The 22,329-nt window shown below is 41.8% G+C and overlaps 1 protein-coding gene across 1 annotated transcript in view; it reads right to left on the reverse strand.

The window, feature by feature from the left end:
* Positions 1-694: 694 nt before the first annotated feature.
* The window catches only part of cckbra (cholecystokinin B receptor a), a 34,019-nt gene continuing 12,384 nt past the window's right edge, over positions 695-22,329 (reverse strand). The window contains exons 3-5 of the mRNA XM_023395441.2: positions 15,400-15,661; positions 8,528-8,655; positions 695-7,199 (exon numbers count right to left, since the gene is read on the reverse strand). Of these exons, the coding sequence (XP_023251209.1) occupies positions 6,619-7,199; positions 8,528-8,655; positions 15,400-15,661 (971 nt within the window). The 3' untranslated portion in view covers positions 695-6,618. The remainder of the gene's footprint in view (positions 7,200-8,527; positions 8,656-15,399; positions 15,662-22,329) is intronic.

Here is a 22,329-nt window from a genome sequence, read left to right on the forward strand (position 1 = left end):
TGAGCAAATTTTTTATTTCATGATTCCGTGTGTGCATTACAGCAGAAAGCAGCTTTTAACTGTTATCCTTAACAACAGTAAACAGCACAGCTATCATTAATATTCAGGAAACACACCGTATCTCACTGTGTGCTCCGACTGTGTAAAATATTTAAAAAGCCTGCATGGACTTCTTCTCAGGCAGCGCGTCTGAGAAGAAAAAAACAAAAAACAAAAAAACAAACACGTTTCTGTTTTTACACGGGGTGGGATCCACGTCTCTGAAGGATATCTCTTAAAGTAATGTGTATTTTCTCTGTTTTCTGGTCCAAGACTATAGATTAAAGTTGTGGCCGTGTGTGTTGCTATGGCGACGACTCATGAGCATTCAGCCTCTTCCTCATCCCTCCCGGCCCATGAAATGTGAGTGTGAACTTCCTGAGGGCTTCCCGTCCCCGAGAGAACGTTGAATCATACCAGGGTGCGCTCGCTGGGGAAGCTGACTTGCTGTTGTTTGTTGCTATTTTATTATTCATCGCATGTTTGAGTGCTGAACACTTATTCACAGTCCAGCTCTCCTCTGCTTGAGGTGTTGCAAACTTCACTGGAGAGCTGCTAATTATGAAGCAGATTCATTGTTGGGTCAATTTTATACCAGAAACCTGTTTTTTTTTTTTTTTTATTGAAGTGCTCACATATTCTCACACAAAATCAATCATGTTTTATCCAATATTTATTTTTCTGTTAAATAATGTACATTTGGCATGAAAAACACTGCACTTATAGCCAGTAACCATGAACCAAACCATGAATAACAAGAGCCCATCGTAATAATTATATCATATAGGAGGAACAGTGAAAGCAAAACATCACAAACATCAATAACCTCACATTTAAAACCTCCTGGTTCAACAAACAGACAATTACACATTTATATTATTACAATTTAGAACAAGCAGGCACCAGATGTGGCAAAATTAATTTAAAAATGTCAAAAATCAGCAGACCTGGAGACGGCTTTGGTAAACATTTATCGCATGTAGACGCACAAACACGGACAGCTTCACCACCAGAGAAGGATTTCCAATGCTAATAAGAGCTAAATATGTGGTTTCATCACCTCATCTCTGCGCCTGCTCTTCACCTCAGCATTTCTCCGTTTGTTTACTTACTGGGGTTTTTGTTTTTTTTCTCTAACTTGACACACACTTTAACACTCGACATACTCTCTCAGAAGGTGTTCACAAGTGTCTTGAAAAGAACAACTCTTGTCTACTCTCAACCTCTGAGAAGGACGAGGGGCCTTGAAAGCTGAGAAAGAAAAGCAACAGATGAGAGGAGCTCACATAAACTGTGTTTCTACTCAGGTGCAGAACCTGTAGGCCAAAACAAAATATTTCATTCGGTGCCTGAGGTGAAAATACGAAGGGGGAAAAAAAAGAATCTCTCTCTGCAATTATGAATTATTCTGCAAAGAAATAAAACAAAATAAAAAAAAAATCCAGCAGAGGCACATTTCACTCGCAGTCATCCTCCAGGAAGCCATTATAAATAATTGAGAAATAACTTTTTCTAATTTACTTATGAGAGCTTTGTCACTGCTGCTGGCTGAAACGCTTGTAACTCTCAGCAGCCAACTTTTCAGGAACTGAGAAAAGCAGCTTTCTTAAACAGATTTTGTAAACTCAAGGTGAGCAGACAGTTATCCTTCACTTAACAAGAAAACATGCAGATAGAAATGAGAATCTTAAAGAGCAGATTATCTGTCAAAACTGTTTGTTTACACGTCGTTTTTTTAAGCAAGCACAAATTAATCATCACAGGAGGTTAGTGTTTCCCTGCCAGAAAAGTGACATTTATGAAAGATGACACTGCAATTTATATTTTGTGCTGTCTCTTCTTTTGTGTCTCGAGATGATCAAAATCTGCTCCACATGTTGTGTACGGAGCTAAAGAGGCAAAAGAGGTTCACAGTTTTTTTTTGTTTTTTTTTTACCTTCCTCCATGCGAGCTGCCTCGAGCACCTAATGGGTTTCTTGTTTAGGGACGTAGAGATAAGAGAGAAACCAACTGTGTGCACGGTTCCCTGCCTCTGTCTCATTTTGGTTTCAATTTGCATCAGGTATTGTTCTGGGGACAGGGTCAGAGTTAGATTGCTCACCTCTGGAAAAGCATTTTAGGAGTCTTTAAACTTCCTGTGTAATGGTAGAAATCAATTCTTTCAGTAGCCTACAATGAAAGTTTATAAAGATGCACGATGCTTCTTCACTTCCTCCCACGGTAAAGAAATGAAGCCATAATTTCCCAGATACAAGCGTTGCCACCTTGTGCTGGTAACACAGTGGAGCTGTTCCCGCCCATTCACCCGCCCGACCCAATCATGAGTTAATCACAGCTGTCAATCATGACGTTACACTTGTTTTATAGCATCAAATAACTAATTAAAATTATCAAGTTGTTTCAGCTTCACGTTTGGGGAGCTGTGATGTCATCGACTTTTATTTAGCAGGAGCTAGCAGATAGCTTCGTATAAAGCTATAGCCAGTGACTGGTTAGCTTACTTTGATCAGAAGCAGAAGGAAACGGCTAGCCTGACTGTTAGACTGTTTATTTAAAATCTGCACAAAGTCACAATTGATATTTTTACACTTCAGATAAAACAATCAAGTTATCATGTGTTAACTTGTGAACTTAAGGACAGAGCCAAGCTAGCCATTTGCCCCAGCCTTTCTCCAACGCTAGCTAACCTGCTAGCTGTAGCTTTATATTTAGCATACAGACCTAAGTTTCTGCAGCAGATTTCCTAAAATGTCAAACAGTTATTTTAAATCAATACCTGCCTCTTAGTTTATTCACATTTCAGTTGTGTCAATGTTAAATGTCAAAGACTAACAGGACAACATTTTAATGAAATGAGAACTTTCTGTATTAATTTCTAGTGTTCTGAGGAAAAACAATTTTGACTGTCTAATAAAGTAGCAGCTTTGAGACTGGGTGGTTTGCTCATTTTAATAATGCATATCTAAATCTGCCGGCCCGCTGAGGTGAATAGCTAAACAGTTATAAAATACAACAAAAGCAGAACATTTTATAGAGCAAATCTCAGTTTCTCGGGGAGGCTTTCACCATAACTAAGCGAGCAAGCCCGCCCAGAAGTTTTTGCACCATTCATTCATAATGCACATGAGCAGAGACTGAAATTTACTTTGTGAATAAATGGAATGAAAAACAATAACAAATATGGATTAAGAGGATCATCTATCATATTTAACTATGTGCATTTCATTAAACTATAGGCTCCAATTTCATAATGTATCCATAAAACTTAGAGGAAATAAAATTAAATGGGAGAAAGAAAGGCTGGACAGACAATCAAATAGATCCTAAATTAATTGACAGCTTCTCCAGTGCACCACACACTGGCATAGAAATCACTCATTTTCTCCTTCTTTAATCACAAAAGAGGTCACAGATTGGAACCTGCCAGACAAAGTGTTTACAGAGGAAGCTCTGCTGGGGATTTTTTCCGTGCCAATTGCCTGTCTGCAAGCCGAACTCGCCGCCACCTCTACCACCCGCTTCTCGGACGCTGCTTTGCGCCTGCAAATCTCCGCTGTCACCCACACACTATTGTCATTCATGTATTCATACGCCTCTGCACCGACAAGGAGACGAGGATAAAAGGGTGGGTGGGCGGGGGTGTGCTGCAGGGAGTGAGTGGTGCTGGGCGATGGGAGGACGTGAGAAACTTTAAAGTGATAGATGCCAACACTGTCAGCGTGCACAATATGGAAGACGAAAACACTGCTCAACACACATCCAGTTTTTTTTGTGCTACAGAGGAAAACTGTTAAAATTTGTATAATAGCTGAATTTATGAAATACATCATATATAATTTCCATGGGAATTTAATGATGGTTATTTCCTGTTATCAATATAATATCAATAAATGGCAATTACAAAAGATTGTACGCATACTTCATCTGTATGTGTGCAATTAAAAGTGACTTTTAAAGGGAAAGTTTGTTTAAATCTGGGTAGCATTCTTAGAGCTAATGCTAACATCACTCTCTATAGCAGAAATGCTAAACAATGAGCTAACTCGGTTAGACAGCAAGTTTTTCCCATGAACTGTTCTGGAAAGCTATAGGAGATTATGAATAGATGCTGTTTTGCTCCAAGTCTCCATAACTTAGCATGTCCTATATAGTCGGAGAGGCCGCAGTCTTCTTCTTTTAAAGTCCAGCCTGGCTGTCAAGTATTTGACACCACAACCTAACAAAGAAAGTTTCCACATAAATGAATCCGAACGAGCTGCAAGTGAACGTATGCTCCATTTGATCTAACAAATGTCTAACAGCCTTCATGCTAAGTAGACTAACTCTCTCCTGGCTCTCGCTCAACCGCCATGAAAGGGAACTCCCAAAATATTCCTTTAAAGTTTCAGATTTCATTAAAATTGCTGCTTTTATTCTTATTCCAATTTAATATTTTACTACTAGTTTTAATGTCACGTTAGTTATGTACCAACCATTTTCTTTTCTGTCTGCCTCTTCTCGTAGCGCACTTTGAGCTACATGCTCTGCGTAAAGGTTCTTTATAAATCAAGTTTGTTGTTATTATTATTTTTCAAAGAACTGAAGGGCTCGGATGGAGCGAGTGAGCGGGTAATGTTTGTTATCTGGCTCACAAAGGCAAAGTCGTGAGGTTTACACTGCAGGAGAGGGTCCCTGAGAAACACCTCGTTAGTTTGAGCCTGGAAACGGGGGCTTTGTACTTAGGTAACGCTTAGAGTAATTGGCAGCACTGCGGCGGAGGGCAGGGGGAGAGCACATAAAAGACACCACAGAGCCACAGAGATAATTGAGCAGAGAAGGTGTGTTTGACTAAAGCACTTTTCTTGTGCCAGGGTAGCGGGGGCAGACTGGAGCAACAACAAGTGTGATCAGCCTTTCATGGAGCAACTGTGTGCACTTTTTCTGCTAATTCACATCCTAAAGTTGATGTCTGCATCAGTATCCAACATACATTTGTAGCAGCGCTGATCGGAGACTGAAGTTTGTTATAACACGGTGTGGATCAACACAAGAAAATTGCATTATTAATGCACACCAGGAGATAAGGCTAGATTCTTGTTTATCTTTAAAATGCTCCCGCAAAGATGCACCTGCCTTATCATCCTCAATCACAAAGTGGTTCTGCAAACGAAGGAGCAAACAGAATCACCTGAATGAATCAGTTTCTTTTTTTGTATAGTTGCAGAAAATCGTCTTTACACATAAGAGGAGATGAAACATAACACAGTAAGAGCAAAACACTACTCACATGTAAACAAGAAGCTTTTCTTTGCTATTTCAGAAATGCCAAATGTCCACAGTTACCTGGTGTAGCCTTCAATAATATAATTCTGATAGCTGAGAGAGTGAGAGATCCCCTAAATCAGTGGTTCTCAACCTTTTTGAGCACGACCCCCCCCCCCATAGATTTAAGTTTGGGTTTACGTTTTTCAGTTGAGCTTGAGTGTAACGTTACTCTCAGTTGGCCCAGCTTCACCCATCTCTTCTTGCACCGCATCTTGAACTGGCAGACTTTTTTTTGTGAAGCCATCGCATCATATTTAGCACCTGCCACTTATAATGACTACTTTATAACATTGGTGTGAGAGATTCAGTGGAAAAATCATTCTCAAAATACAATCACTGCCTCATAGTTGTATCCTTCCGCCACTCAAACTAGTTCCAGGTTCCATCCCTGTTTATCCAGAGTCATATAAGATATTTGCGATTACATAATTGCTCCGTGAATTCTTGAGTAATCGCTAAAAAGGGTTTTTGTGAGGTCACTGTGACCTTGACCTTTGACCTTCGACCGGCAAAATCTAATCAGTTCGTCCTTGAGTCCAGGTGAATGTTTTTACCAAGTTTGAAGAAGTTACGTTAAGATGTTATTGAGACATCGTGTCCACGAGAATGAGACGGACGGACGGACAACCCAAAAACAATATGCCTCCGGCTCTGATTGTCACCGGCGCAGAGGCATACAAATACTTATGAATTCCTTTATTTATTTATTTATTTATTTTTGAAAACCGTCTTGTGATCCCTGAAAATAATCTCCCGACCCCCAGGTTGAGAACCACTGCCCTACATGAATGAAGGTGAAACATTAACACATTACAAACATTAAAACACAAAGGGAGCTGAAATCCATACTGAGTCGTCACTGTTGAGCAGTATGTCTTCACCTTTGGCACAGTCAGAACGTACGGACATTATTTACACATACACAGGAGAAGTTTTCCACTAAAACGTCCGTCGACAATCTGCCATGACGAAGCCACACAAAGAGCACAGGCACTTGATGTTCTCTTCACAATGCGACAAAGCAGATGCTGCCACTTAAACAGAAGAAAAGGAACGTCACCAAACTGAAACTGCGTTTTTCCCGAGCCTCACATTCTGCAACCATTCACATGGAACTTGAACAAGACCTTTTAAAAAGACCTCAGAAACCAGGGCAGGGGTATTACTCAGCGCATGACTCAATGCGTGTTACGATTAAGAGTGAAAAACAGGATTGAAAAAACAGATGCACACAGTGGCCGCTGCCCGATGTGACCACCCAGCACTCCTCCAGGCTCAGCAGGTGCCCGTGGTGCTGACGGTGGTGTAGCTGAACTTGGACATGGAGGTGGCCATCGACGTGGCCATGGAGGTGCCGGTGATGCCGTCTTCTCCTCCCTCCCTCTTCCTGCACCACCAGCACTGGCGGCACAGCCGATTGCGGCAGCAGCAGGCGAAGGTGGAAAGCAGGGCCTTGCGGAAGCGCGTGTTCATGAAGCAGTAAATGATGGGGTTGACGCAGGCGGAGGTGTAGGACAGCAGGTGGATGAAGGAGATGGGGGCTCCTGAGAGGGCTTTGGAGGCTGACTTCAGGTCAAAGGCTTTCCAGGTGTTGGCCGAGTACAGCGGCATCCAGCAGATGAAGAAGAGCGCTACGATCACCATCAGCATGCGGATGACTCGCCTCTTGGCCTGCAGCTTGGCCTTCGAGGTGTTGCTGCGGGCGCGCTCAGGTTTGGCCTGGGTGGCGACGGCAGATGAGGCAGAGAGGGTGGGGAGCTCGACAGCAGAGGCGGGTTTTTTAGCGACCTGGATGTAGCAGCCATCGTCGTCATCATTGGACCCCGTCACAGCCCTGCTCACGCCGTTCTTTTGTCCTGCGGATAGTCAGGGGCCCGAGTGTTAGTTTGCGGCTGTTTAACTTGCACAGCACATTTCATCACAGGTTAACTCTGCGTTTTACGTTTAAGTATATTCAGCAAGAAGTGAGATTATGATAAATAAAATACACAAACAGATATCACTGACAGCCGCTCACCCTCCAACAGACAGTGGAGGCTGGATTACCCAAACAGTAAGAAGACAGAGAGATGTTCATGGTTCACATAAAAAGTATAGGATTTTTTTTGCAAACACATTATAATACAGCCCATGATTTACAGGGTCATTTTGTTGTATGAATAAGGCACAAATAGAGTAATAACCATTTGTTTGTTTAAATTTAGCTACAGTGGAAGAAAATATGACTAGTGGAAACAAGTAAAAACTCCAACAACTCTTACTGTGTAATTTAAAAAGGGGGAAACAGCCACATTACAGCTCACATACCTTACTCTTACTGTTTGATATACAGTGGACATTATAGTTTTACTCATTCACAAACATTATCTGCGGCATGTAGGAGAAAATACAGGGATTTATTATCACATCTTCTCCTTCCACTGAAACCTACATATAAGAACCAGTAGTAACTGTTTTTATTCTGCTTTTATTTATTTTTTATTTGAGTATCTACAAATTAAAAATTAAGCCTTGTGGAAAATCTAGATTTAAAACCACTGAGGAAAACATGGGATGTCTTAGTAGAAAGACAACTAGTTAAAATCAGCAGCTGAATCTTGAAGTCTCTGGATTGAAATATCTTGATTGACAGTGTCAAACGTATCAATAACAATGCGGGTGGAGCAGCTGTTTATACACAACTATTTTTGCAGTATTTTTCTCAGGATGCGAGTGTCTGAGTTACGATGGTGGAACTCAGCATCATGTGAAGTATTAAAAAGACTCACTGCCAAGGATGGAGGTTCATTATTTCGATGTGTCACAAAGAAATAATACACATCTTGCAAGATTAGCGGTCGCCACTGAAGGCTATTTTAGAAAGACTCAACCTTGATGAATCACACTCAAGACTGGACTCCATGGAAACTGGTGCTCCACATGCACACTGTTATAACAGCACCTGAAGGAAACATATCTCTGCTGTAGTGTTGTTAGGCTATGGAGAGGCTCCACACAGGCATGAAGAAGTATTTCTGGATGTAACGAGTGCAGAACTTGTCAATAGCGTCTCTCTAGTGTAATTCACCGCAGCTTCACACAGGTCTATAAAAAGTGGAATAGATGTTGTCGTCCCCAATATGAGCTACATCAATGTGAACCGAAAGCCTTTTGCAGTTTAGACTGGATTTATGATGGAACTCACCGGTGGTCTCCGCGTTCTGGCTCAGCTCAAACTGGATGCCTCGGTAGAGCTCTCTGGAGATCAGACCGTAGGCTATAATCATCACCACTCCGGGGACGAAGAACAGAGTGAACAGCAGCAGCACGTACCTGGAAAAAACAGCCAGAATGGAAAGAGAAAGGTGTTAGAAAATAAAGCAACACTGAGTAACAACTGAATCTGAGTTGAAACAGCCCAAACAAAGACGTCGGATTCTGCAGCTCTGATTGTAAACTACCAGAAAAACTTTTCTTCCTGGAGCCGTGCTGGGGGCCCTGCAGATGGCTGACCCCTCCCAATGAGCCTCTGTACCCCCATGCTGTTTGGCAAAAGGTACTGCAGCATCCTGGGCCAGTTTTGCATCTTCTCCCGGGCTGTCAGCCTCCTCAGCACCCTGCGGTTTAACTGTCCTCTATCTCTTATTGGAATATTTGGCTCCAATATTTACCTCTGGGGGCGTTCTGACTGATGTCATGTTTGCATATATCTATACATTTAATAAGCTCCTGCAAGTTTGTCTGTTTGCTGCTTTGAATTTACATTTAATCAGATCAGAGTTGGTGCATCACTGTAACTCTCCCCGTCATTGTACAGGGTTGTTCAGTGGTGGAAGAAGTATTCAGATCAAGTAGCAAATGGATTATTATTACTGTTGCATTAACAAGTATTTTAAAACCATGGCAGGTTGATATGGAAGAGTTAAACAAATCTATATGTTTAATCTATAATAATGCATCATATTTTATAAACAAATCTTCGTTTCTAAAGTGACGAGTAACTTGGATAAAGTGACAGTTAATTTGAACCTGTGGTTTAATTGGCCACATAGGGGCAGCAGAAACAACCTGTAAACTTAACGCTGACATGTTAAAACTTTTTAAGTTGTTATATTGAACATGTGAGCAAACAGTTGCTCATTTATACATCTACCAGACACTGAACAATGTTCAAAGTTCAGTATTAACTCTCCTTTTTTAAGACTCGTTGGGAAATATCTGGCTTTTAAGCTGCTGAATGCTCCACTTTGTTCACTAGCTAGTTGCTAACTGTTGTCTGTTCGCCGTTTGTTACTGGACAGGGAGTTTTTAAAGAAAACATCTATGTGCTGCAGCTTAAAAACTAAAGCTAAAAAGTGAGAATGAAGCAAAACATTAAAGCTACGAAAAAAACCCAAACAATGAGCTGAAAGTCTTTAAAACGCAGTAGGTGGATGATAATTCTCTTGTTATTTGATCCTTTGTTCATGTAAAATAATGATGATAGCAGCTTTGACTGTCTTTTATCTTCTTTTCCAAACATAATGTTCTGACAAATTCATAGTGTCCAAACATGAGCACTGAGTTTACAGAGTGAGGTCGATTAGTTAGACCAGTTGGATCTGTTGGCTGCTGCAGGAGTAACACACACTGTGGGTTGTAGTGCTACTGTTTAACCCGGAAGAGGTTTTCAACACGACCTTATTAAAGCGACCTGTTAACATATTGACAGTTTACTCAGTAACGCAGTGCATATTGACACACGGTGACAACAGTCATATGAACACAGCATGACATACTTTAAACAGTGCACACGGTTGCAGATTTCACAACAGAAAAGTATGAAACACACCAAACAAACATGGTTAAATATGATTTAATATAACAGCTTCGGGCTGTGCGCTCAGCTGTTTTCTGGTCATAAATGTTCCTTCTCGCGCTGAAAGGATAACGATCACGGCTCCCTCAAGTGCCTGGATTGATGACGCCTTAAAGAAAAAAGTCGTGAACTGAGTAAAGAGAAGGAAAAAAAAATGAATAAAACATTGACAGGGGAATTTTTCAATCGAGAGCTCAGAACCTTTATCAGTGTCTCTTCGTCTCCTCCACTGTGCCTATATTCTGTCCTGCAACACTAGCTTTGTTTAAGCATGCAGTAAAAGTGCAATGAATGAGACTTGGGATTATAAAAGCATGAATCAATGAGACAAATGAATAAAAACCAAGCGCAATTACTGTCATGGACAAAACTACAAAGAGAACGCCATGAATAAATAAGAAATTGTACACCTGACACTTTGATCATTGTAATATATCTTTACCATCCGCAGCCACATCTACCTTTTGATTCGTCGCAATCAGAGAATGCTCTTCTTAACCACCGATGTCTGCGGTGCACATCAGTCAGCACATGAAAGAGGACGGAGAGGAAGAGACGGGGTTTTTCATCCATTCTCTGATATTCTAATGTCTTTCCTGTGCGACCCTCTGAACTCTGCACAGCCCCTCTGCTTTGCTTCAGCCGCAGACTCTCATCAGCTGCATGTTTCATACTGGAAATCTGCTCCGTTCTGACAAAAGCTGTCAGGAAGTGAACGTGTAGGAGTGTGGGGACACCACTAAAGAAAAAAAAAAAAGGTGCTGGTAGATTTCTGTGTGTGCTTTGCCTCAAGGGGAAACCCAGATGGATGGAGCTGAAGCAGAGGGACACATGAAGAAAAACATGATGAATACTGATATGGAGCTCCCTCTTTTGACTGTTCACACGTCGCCCGAGTGATTATCAACTGGGAAAAGTGTGTTTGGTTCGTGTTAATCAAAGAAAACGAACATTAATGGCGACACATGGTTCATTGCCGTCCTTTGTTTTAGTGCAAAACGTCTGTTTTTGAGCTCAGCAATGAAAGGCTACCTGCAATGGAGGATTTGACTTCCTCAGAGTAGAGGTCTTCCCTGTTCCGAAATGTTGGACCCAATCTGAAGCGGACCTGTGGAAAACCTGCTTGAACACGACAATCTGAAAGGGACTCAAGGATGTTCAAGTCTGATCCAAACGCACCTAAGAAAAATTAGAGCCAATCCAAAATGAGGAACAGCAGCTGAACACCTGAAGCTGAGAGGAGTCTGCAGACCGCTCTGCTGTTGTTGCTTTGCCCTCAGTTTTTCCTCTCAGGCTGTGTACAGTCTGTCCTATCTTCCTGATGGAGGCTGTTTACTTTAGTCTTCTGCAGTATTTTAGGTTAAGAACATTATTTAGTCATGTTTCTATTTGCAGTTAATATTCTCCCACAAAGACGCACGAATAGAGTATCATTAAAAACACTAAAAATTCTTTGTGGTAAAGATACAAATATAACATGACCTGCCATAAAGTATCCCTAAGATCCCTGTCAAGGAAAATACACATTTATATTTCTGTTTGCTTTAATACACTACCATTATTATGGTATTATGGAAAGCACAATAACAAACAATAGCCAATTTCTAGATTCAGATATTTGAAATATATACATCTCCAGATCTAAGCTGCCTTTTTTTAAAACATTTTTTTTTATTTATTAATATAGCCAGGCGTTTTCTCCTGGAGTGAAATCTGTCAAAAACAAAATCCCACTCTGTCTGTTAAAGCACTAACTGCTCAGCAATTTGATTGTGTGAACTGCAGCGCCGCAGAGAATAGATGAACTGTAGCCGGTGGTGCGAACAAGCCAGAGTCAGTGATGTGAACAGAGCTTGATTTTAATTGCAAAAGAAAATAAAAAAATTGTTGTTTTGTGTCAGTCGAAGTGACATTTTGCAGGTGAACCAAGTGTCTAATATTGATATTGATATTATAAAACTACTCTGTGCTGTAGGATACAATACAAAACATTAGCTGTGATACAGGTTGTATTTCTTAATGCTGAGCTATTCTGAGTTCATATTGCAGAGTAATTGTTGGATATTATTAGATTATTATTGGAATATTGGATCATAAAATGTGTCTGAGAAGTTTATTTTATGTCTGGGATCAGAAAGCTGAATCGTACAGGGAGTACGAGGTTTCTCATCCACACAAAATGACACTTGATCATATTAAAATATCGACATAATGTAGTAAATTGATTTCCCGCCGTGAGTAAGATTAACCTCCCTCCAGAGCACCTAAAAATTTTTTTATAAGTAAAAGAAATTGTCAACGCACATCACGCATAATCATCATTATAAAACTTTTAAAGTCGTCACACTTGTCTTTGACTTGACGAAATTGCTTCATCGACCTCTTAATGGCTCTTAGGTGTCTTTCGATATCGTTTGCTCATCATCTCAGATTGTGATTTTCAGTCTAAAACTGGATGGTTCAACGACTCCACGCGCCGCTTCATTAGCTGCGGTGTAAAAGGTGTCATTTTCATACAGTGAGCTGTAGATGGAAGAGGGTGTTACCGTTTTAACGCTTAATGTCAGTGTAATTTGAAAAGACAGGTCATGATGAAACTGAATAACAATTTGGAAGGTTCTCGTACTCTGTGACACGTCTGGAACTTTTGACGTCTGAGCCTCGACTTTCTTCCTCCTCCTCCTCCTCCAGACTAATTAACTGCTCTCCCACTGCCTCGTCTTTCCCACTGAAGCTGTAAGAGTTTGATAAACAGTTAGAGAAAACTGAATTCTTCAGAGAGTTTGACCACAAAAGGCTGTCAAGTACGGAGATGTACACTTCACTTTAATTCCGCCATCCTGCAGGACCCAGAGTTGTTTATGGACAGATCTTAAATCCCTGAGTAGAAGATCCAGAGATGCTCTGAGCATATCTTGTCCTTGACTGCTACCTGGGGTGCGTTTTCACAGCAAACCAGCGTTATTGGTCTTCAGAGGGAACATTAGAGGGATGGATGACTTTCCTAATGCCGCGCTAATCATTTATCTGTTGACCTTTTTGTATAATGCTTTACCCTCCCCCTCCTCCTCAGCGCACATTCAGGACCATAAGACCAATCACATTATCATCATGAAAATGGTGACATGCATCCTCGCAGCACCCGTACTAAAGGCAGAAACACTATAGTATCTCTGTCTAATGATGTTTTCTCTACCTTCTGTCCCTGCTCCTCCGTCTTTTGGAAGGACCCCCGCTACGCTGGGAACTGGATCCATGTCAGACTGTCTCTAATTAAGTCTCTACAGAAGCTGCCTGTTCACCTTTTTCCTCTTTTTGGGGGGAAAAAAAAAGAAAAACAGTCTCCCACCTAATGATTTCACTCATTTTTCAGACATCACCTCTGTAACCACCTTCACAGCTTCAGCCCATGGGCTCAATCCTGAAGTGGTCTTCTTCTTCTCTCCATCGTTATCAATTCTCTCTCTCTCTCTCTCTCCCTCTCATGAGTCTTCCCCGCTGCACAAACTCTAAACTCTCCTTAAAGGAAGAGTTGGACATTATTCACTGCCTTAGCGAGAGTTAGATCAGATCAATACTGCTGTCATGACTGTACACTAAATATAAAGCTATAGCCAGGAAATGGTTAGACTTCTGTCTTCCAGCTCCTCTAAAGCTCACAAACAACAAGAGGTTGTTTTTGTTGTTTTTTTACAGGGATTTATGTGCTTTAACTTTTTCTTGGAGTGACTTCCCGGAGCCTGTGCTAAGCTAAGCCGAATCATCTCCTGGCTCGAGCAAACAGACACAGGAGTGGTATCGATTTATTCATCTAGTGTCAGGCAGTAATCGTTGTGTCTTCTTAGCTGGCTTGCTAACATCGGCCAACGGAGAGCCTACATTCAAGAATCAGTTGGTTTTGATTGTATAGTTTCAGGCTGGGAGGTCCTCGCAGCGTCACTGTGAGTGGCATGTGGTCGCCGGGGGTTAACGTTAAGCTAACTGCTGATCAGTAAATATGTCTGATGGTTAATCCATACTAAGGCGTGTGGGTGTCTGGGATTTGGAGTTGTTTTAAAGGCACTTTTGATGGAGCTGGGCTGAGTAAGAAGCAAACAGATAAAGTAACGAGTTATCTAGTTAATTACTTTTGCTGTCGAGTAATCAGAAAAGTAATGAAGTTACATTTTTGATTAGTAATATGTGATGAAAGAGTGATTCGATTTTTCAATTAACTCGCCTATTGCAAGCTGCTTCTATTAAACTGCTAAGTGATGACTTATGACACACGGCTGAAAGATAATCACATTATTACCCAGTATCCTGGAAGGCAGAGATCCATTTTACAGCCACACGTGAAAGCTATGAGCCATTAGCATTGACAACAGTGTCATCCCTTACCTCAACCAAGGTCGGAGGAACCAGCTATCCTTCTCTGACCACCGTCTGTGGTTCCGCGATGGTGGAACAAGCTACAGAAAGCTCTGAAAGCAGGAACGTCTCTCTATATCTTCAGGAGTCTCTTGGAGACTTACATCAAGGTGCATTGAAGCTTTAGGGATGTTCCTCACTTGTAAGTCGCTTTGGATAAAAGTATCTGTTCCACATATGTCACAGAAATTAAAACTAACAAACCATTTTTGTGGTGGGATTACCTCTCACAGGTACAAACGCTGGCCCGTTTCAGTGCACTGCTCTGGGGCAATTATCAAAATGACCAAAACATCATGCAATCAATTCTCTAACTGCTAGTAACCAAGAGAAAGTGCTGTGACTGTTTGAAAAAGACGAACTCTCCGCTTGCGATGGTAATGCGTATGTAAATTACACAATTACACTAAATGTAAATCAGAGTTTCTCCTCACATTTCGAAGCAAAGCCATGCAGACTGTATTCCTCTCACTAACTGAATTCATCCAATCGCTTATCCTTGTCGTGGTTGTGGAGGCACGTTCACCTAATTACTGTCATGTGTGTGAAATCTTTCAAAAAGTTTTCACAGACTTTGTGCGGAATTCATTCAGAATGGCAGATCATTGCTGTGAAATATCCGGCAGGCCTCATCACCCAACAAGTCCTGCTGGCAAAGTAAGACGGATGGCTTTTCCGTCTATCATTAAAATCAGATCAATGTTTGATGAACTGATAAATGACTTGAGGATTTTTCTTTATCCATGTGTTTTTAAATCGTGCATTCTAGGTTGTTATGTTGCTTTGTCAATAGTCCCATCGGTACTCACCAGGTCTGTTCGGCTTGATCGCTGGGCCAGTCCAGGCGACACATGTGGCCGACGGTACTGTTGGTCTTAGAGAAAGACCTCAGGACGCTGAACACCGGGTATGGCACCATGATGAGCAGCGACACCACCCACGTGGCGGCGATGACGCGGTAAGCGTGGGATCGGGTCTGCCACGCACGAGACTTCAGCGGGTTACAGATGGCGCTGTATCGCTCGATGGCAATGGCCACAAGGCTGAAGGTGGAGATGCTGACAGAGATTCCTGCAGGGAAGAAACATTTAGAAAGTAAATATTTAGAAAGCTGACGCAGAGGTAAAGTTGGCAGCTGGTTAGTGGCTCAGTTGGTTTGTTGGTCTCAGCAACTACTGGGAAGATCATTATGAAATTTGGCATCAATATATGCAAAGAGGATAATTAGGTAATTACTTAAAGCAAATATATTGAATGACTATTGCAGATCATGATTATGAAAATCTGACAAAATTATAACAAATCTCTTATCAAACTTTTTATATCTCAGCAAACAGCAGCGTGGAAACATAAAGGTAGCAGCTTTGCATTTTCAGCCACGTCAGCTTATTCATATTATCACTCCAACAGCTCAGATGAAGAAAGAGTTTGTGTGTTTTGAGTGTTGATGAGCTCTCTGTAGCTGGTGTCTGCGTTCTGCCAACAATTGCTATTGGGTGAAAAGACGCGTCACTCCGTAACGCCAACGTCCGAACGTGTTTTTGTAGTTCAACAAGGAACCAAGCAGACTCTTCTCCAATTTAAACTTTGCTTTGTATCAGATCAACATTTTTAATCTGAGCATCTGATTGGTTGTTGAATCGAGACCTTCAGTCAGTGCTGCTGGCGTCGTACAGTAGGCGAAAGCGAATGTGTCCGATAGGTTTCACATGTATTATACTTGTCTCATTCTCCAGGTTGGGAACATTAATCCGTCGCCTCAGACTACAAAAGCTGAGTAGAAGTTATTTTACTCATTACTTACTTGCAACTGTTAGAAGGTCACACCTAATAAGGGATTTGAAAAGATCCTGTTTTGAAAGTGGATTTAAATTTAAGGCTTAGTTAAACTGTTGAATCAAAGTCACCAACAGGAGTTATTGAAGCTGATTAAACTCACTCAAAGATGCAGCACAAAGTGCGTGTCATCTATTTAGTGACAGCACAAAAAATAGCTATTTGCCCCTCACAATACAGGAACCTCCCTGTTCCATAAAATCCATTAGTCAAACAAACCTCAAACTGCTCCCTCACCACCGCCTCGTCAGCCAGAGTCAGAAGGCTAAAAGACGCGACAGCTTAAATGTCAAAACATTTTCCATTTCAGTGGCTAACAAGAACCTAAATTATCCAAGGACACTATACGGTTCAATACGGATTAAATTCCTTTAGTTTTTACTAAGTTGTAATCGCATGTATTAAAATGCATAATCTGCAGAGGGGGAGCGTGTTCAGTCGGTGCACAGCCTGTGTACTGAGCCGGTGGTGAGACAAATAGCATTAATAAACCCCCTTCACCACACTGATCCCCTGCCGTTACAAGAAGCAACAACTTCAATCCACCGTTGCACTGTCACATGTTTATCCCCGGTCATTGTTCCCTTCACGACGGAAGAGTACATCCTGTCTGAACCATAGCTTTGCATTATCACTCAAGGACGGGAATCATTATGCATACTCCTATGAGCGTGGTGCAATTCAATTTAGAGCAACCATGTTAAGTATGTGAGAGGTAGACCGCTGTATGGCTCAGCCGAGAACAATATATCCTCCCCTCTGCTGGATCAGCCTTTTGTGAAGGTCTCTCCTGCAAACCAGTGATAAAATCTTTGGTCCTTTCTGCCGTGAAAGGTTTTGTTGTCAGAAGCTAAAAGATTAAGGATTTAGAGTAAATTGTCTGCAAAAATTTTTTTTAAAAACCCGTCGCATCTGTGGATGGCAACCTAGAGAAGAAAGAGAGCCGTGCGGATATTTAGTGTGGGATGTGATGTGGAGTCTGATAGAAGCAGACAATAGCTGTATCTTATTCCTGCGCTAACGGAACAAAGGCGCCGGCTTGGTAGAGATACTCAAGAACAAAGCAAACATCAGAGTCACAAAAAGACGACTGAATGCCTTTTATACCCGGAGAGCCTCTGCTGTGCATTATTAAAACCATCTGAGCTGCCGGTGAGAAGGATAATTCTTTATGATTGCTGCTACACAGACATGAAACCAAAACAACTTGGCTACTGACGCAATGAGATGGAGACGTATATATACGATGTATAGGGGGGGACGGGAGAGTTTGAGAGTTATAATAAGTAACTTTTCCACATTAAATTGTCTAAAAAATGACTAGACCTTTTGAGTTTTGTACTTAAATTATCTTAAATGTTTCGAGCATTTTTCAAACCTAGAGAAATGTGAGTAAAAGTTACACAGTCTGTGTATATATAAGACAATATTTAGCATATGGAGGGATATGTAGTGATTGGGATGTGTTCATGTGCTCAGAAAATCCAAAAGAGCAAGGTGACTTGTTGTCATTCTTCACCTGTGATCAGAGACGCAGAGCTACAACTTTTGTTTTTGTCAAAGAGGCTTCACTGTCTTTGCCGAGCCCACTCGTTCTCTGACACAATCCCGACCGACTGTTGACCACTGTGCACTACCGGTCAACTACAATATCCACCTCCTGCGCTGTCTGAGCAGAAGGAAGTGGGTGGCACAGTCAACACGAGCAGATCTTAACGGTGCACCGGCGGTGTACGAGTCTCACACAATAAGTCTCTCACAACCCACACGCCTCTTTCAAGTGTTGAGCCCGGACACTGAAAGACCAAATCGCACGACGAGAGGTTGTCTTTTGTTGACGCTCGACGGCAGCCGTGGCGGCAGCTTGCACTGATTGTGGAAATGAGGAACACAGAGAGGGAGGAGGCGATCCTTTTCACGCTTTTCCGGCATGGCGAGGAGGAGGGATAATCAAAACAAACAATGAAAAATAATGAGCAGTAGAAAAAGAAGAAGCGTTATTTATTATGAACTACTTTTGTAGAGTGCTGTGCTGAACAAACAGACAAAAAGCAGGATTAAAAGACAAAAGGAATCACAGAAGAAGCATTAAAAACACTGCAGGTGAAACGCAAATGAATACAAAAAATATCACAAAAGAAACACTATTCAGGGAATCAAGTTTTAAAGGAATAGTTTACCGGTTTTGGGGGAATTTAATTCATCCTTTAAATGTCAAACTGCTCTTTTAAGAAGGGATTTAAAAAAAAAAAAAAAAAAAAAGCCTGAGAACAAGGACGGGGCAGATACTTTTAGCAGTGAGGCCTGTTTTAGGAATATGAATGAAGCAGTCATCTTCGCCACCAACCAGCTTAAAAACTGCATGACAGGTCGGGCCGTGCAGCCACTTTTCAGGACATGGATGATGAATATGAGTAGCTGGGCCCCGCTAGAGGTTGAAGCCTGTTTGAAATTAGAGCCACAGGTTTTCAAATGAGTGATATTTTCAAAAAGACTGATCGCTGGGAGGTTGTGGACATTCATACTGACGGGAAGTGCACTTCCAGGTTGATGTATGGCGCTGATAGTCCTGTGATTTGAATTGATGACACACTTGCCGGTAGTCACAGACAGCTGAAAGAAATCGAGCTTCTTGTCTGAGGCATTAGATTCTAATCCTGGAGCATCGGGCTCAAATTCATCAACCCTTTCAACATTTCAGTCCAAGTCCACTTGACCATCTGTTTTATTACTGCCGGGGGAAGGCACCAATGATCTGAGATCAACACTTGTGACGGAACGATTTGTTTTTCCTCTAAAGAAGAGTAATGAAACAAAATAGAAAAACACACTTTAAAATATACTGCACTAACTGTACAGCTCATACTCTCCCATGCATTAATACTGTATGTGCTTTAAGAGCATTCTTCTTCTTTATGTGAATTCTTACTCGCAGGCATCTCAGTATAACTGATGCTGCTGATGCTACATTTTCTATGTGTATATCAAACAGCGCCGACAGTTTTCCTTAATAGGAATGTCTCATATGTCCCAGTTATAGCTAGTTGAGCTTTCGGCTGATTAAAGCTCCACTCCCTGACACTAGGCAGTATTGAGAGGCTAATGTTTGAGATGGGGAGATTCTGCGGCGATTCTGGGCAAGGTGCTGCAAAGTTGATTACCAGTCAACTAACCGACCAAATGCTCACATTTTCCCCCAGCGCTGTATCTTCCCTCCTCAGGATGAGCGCACTAATCCTCTCTCTTGTTCATTAAACCCGAGTCAGGCAAACACTCACAGCGGTCCGCTTGATAACTGTGAAGTTTGCAGACGAGCATCTTTCGCCGCACCTCGACCTGGGAGAGAAGCTTTAGATTCCTCCGCTGAAGCGCTTGTTAATTCTTAAGCCACGCCTAATTCTCCGTCGAATCTCAAGAAGCTGAGAAAAATATTTACAAGAGAGTGAGTGTCTTATACTGTAGGTGCCAGATTCCCTCGTAGCCATTTCTGTGAAAATTCTCTGTAAACCATGAAAGTCCTAATTCTTATACATTATGCAAACTGCACCTCTGGGTTGGTAATTGCATCATACGACCAGCAACGAAGACACAAACATGGATACATAAATGTGATTGAGGACTGCACACACACACACAAACGCACACTACCAGAATATTATAACATCGATCTCATAACTGCCACCAAAACGGCACAGCGGCTATGACTCACATGATTATCGGGCTAGGGGCAGATGGATGGATGCACAGGCGAATGGGTGGAGTAGAAGGATGGATGGTGTATTATATGTCCAATGGGCGTGTGCTAACAGATGAGTTTGCAAAGAGTAGATGAGTTTGCCAAGCAGGTTTGCTGCAAAATCAATGGATGGAGATAGTCACAATGATCCTGTGTATTGATTGGTATTGGCTAATAGAAGGGCTCACTCAGGGATGCGCTCGGAGGAGACGAGGAGAGGGGGCTTGACTGATATGAGTTTATACGCGCACGTTGATGTCAGTGTCATATTTTGACAAACAAGCATCACTGTCATAGACTGAAGGAAATGCCACAGAAAGCAGCATCATTAGTGAGACTATTTTATCCAGCTCTGAATGATGCTCCTTTACTGGCTGTGAATCTCACTTCCACCGGTTCCTCTTAATGAGGTTGTTTGATAATAAAAAGAGGGAACCGTTTACTTAAAGGAGACCTATTACAACCGTTTCCAGCTCCCTATTTTTTATTCTTGGACTCCACTACAGTAGCTTTGCATGATTCACAGTTTAAAAAGAGTCCTTATTTATCTCAGACTGCCCGTTATGTAACCCCTCAGTCGAGCCTCTGACTGGAACAGGCAGTAAGAGTTCAGGCCTTTTTTAAAAGCTCACTTTCTTCTGATTGGCTGAACTTCCAGAAGCAGTTGCACTTGCCACCCGTCCTGACTTTCCCGGGATCGTTCTCCTTTTTTTTTTTTGAGCGACTCTCCAGGAAAAAGTAATATTCTTTCCCTGAACACGAATTCACATTGACCAACAACGAGCTGTCTTGACAGTGTGGAGGAAACGGGGATCTGGAAAGTCCAAAATGGATGACGCTATCTGCTTCTTTCTGCGGTACAAATCCAGCTTTTTAATAAACTGTGACAATAAACGTATTGTCCCGTTAGCAGCTGAGCTAACAAGCTAACTGAGCTGACAGTTAGCAAGCTTGCTACCACAGCTCTTTCATCACCGTTTGAAGCACTAATTCAATCCCAGCCAAATGAAACTTTAAATCATTCAACATATTGTGTCGAGAAAATGAAATGTTGTGGCAGGTTTTGCTGTCAGGAAGAAACATCCATCACATCTGCAGTGAAGGACATCCAGGTCATTATTTACTGTTTACTAAAAGGCCAGTAATTACATAGTCTGAATAAATTTGTGTCACAAACATTCATTATCAGTTAAACTACTCTGAAGCCCTGACCTCGTCTGAGAGCATAACATAAGCCAAAGTGGCTGAATAACAAAAGTTTGTATTTAAAGCCGGAGGCAGCTGACCCTCCTGCCCTCCTCTTATCACAGCTCACAGAGCCCAGTAATTGAAAAGGAGATTCGGCGAGCCTGTTCTCACAGATGGTGCATCACATTTGTGAGACAATAATAGGATTGTGGACCTCACCATTCAATAGATCTTCTCAACCTTTCAAAGCTCAACTCGAGGTGAAGAGACCTCGAAGTGCCGCCGCGGATCTCGGTTTCTTCGCCGTTTCTCTGTGTGCTCCGCTCTGACTCAGGCCTCACGTGGCACCTTGACTCTGGCCTGATGGGAGCCAGCTCATCGCTAAGTCACACTCCTGGAGATGTGTGACTGTTCGGGCGCTTTCAGAATGATGGTTACCTTCTGACAGGCAAAAATGAAGCCCAGATAAAAGCCTCACTCTGAGAGACAGGCTCTTGTTGGATATCGAGCGATTTTCAGGCAGGATTCTGCAGCTGGGGCACAGTTTCTGATCGGCTGTCAGCCATGAAAACAGACCTGAGTTCCATGTTAGAATAATAAAACACCTATTAACCAAGCCACCGAATGAGCAGCTTGTTCCTCTATAAAATCATCATCTTCATTAGATCTCGCTTGTGTTCCTGTGAAGTCTGTTTAGTGTGGCTGCGACTCGTTGTGTATTACTTAAAAAATAATTGGCACTTTTCATGCAACTTGAATTTCCATTTCGTTTCAACTTTAAACAGAGAAGGAAATAACTGCTTACAAGTTTTAGTATTCATCTCGTAAATGCAACGTTTCTGAAACCATTTGTTCAATTTCACATTTGTTCAGTTTCTCCTTTTATCTCTCCTCGCTGTTGGAAGCTACAGAAAACACACAGAGTGCAGAGTCTTGGTCCTGATCGGTTCACGTGGCCTACAATGAATTTCTCAGAGTC

This window comes from Seriola lalandi, unplaced genomic scaffold (genome assembly GCF_002814215.2).
Source record: "Seriola lalandi dorsalis isolate HSWRI2012SDOR001 ecotype SW California unplaced genomic scaffold, Sedor1 jcf7180002054962, whole genome shotgun sequence".
Lineage (NCBI taxonomy): Eukaryota > Metazoa > Chordata > Actinopteri > Carangiformes > Carangidae > Seriola > Seriola lalandi.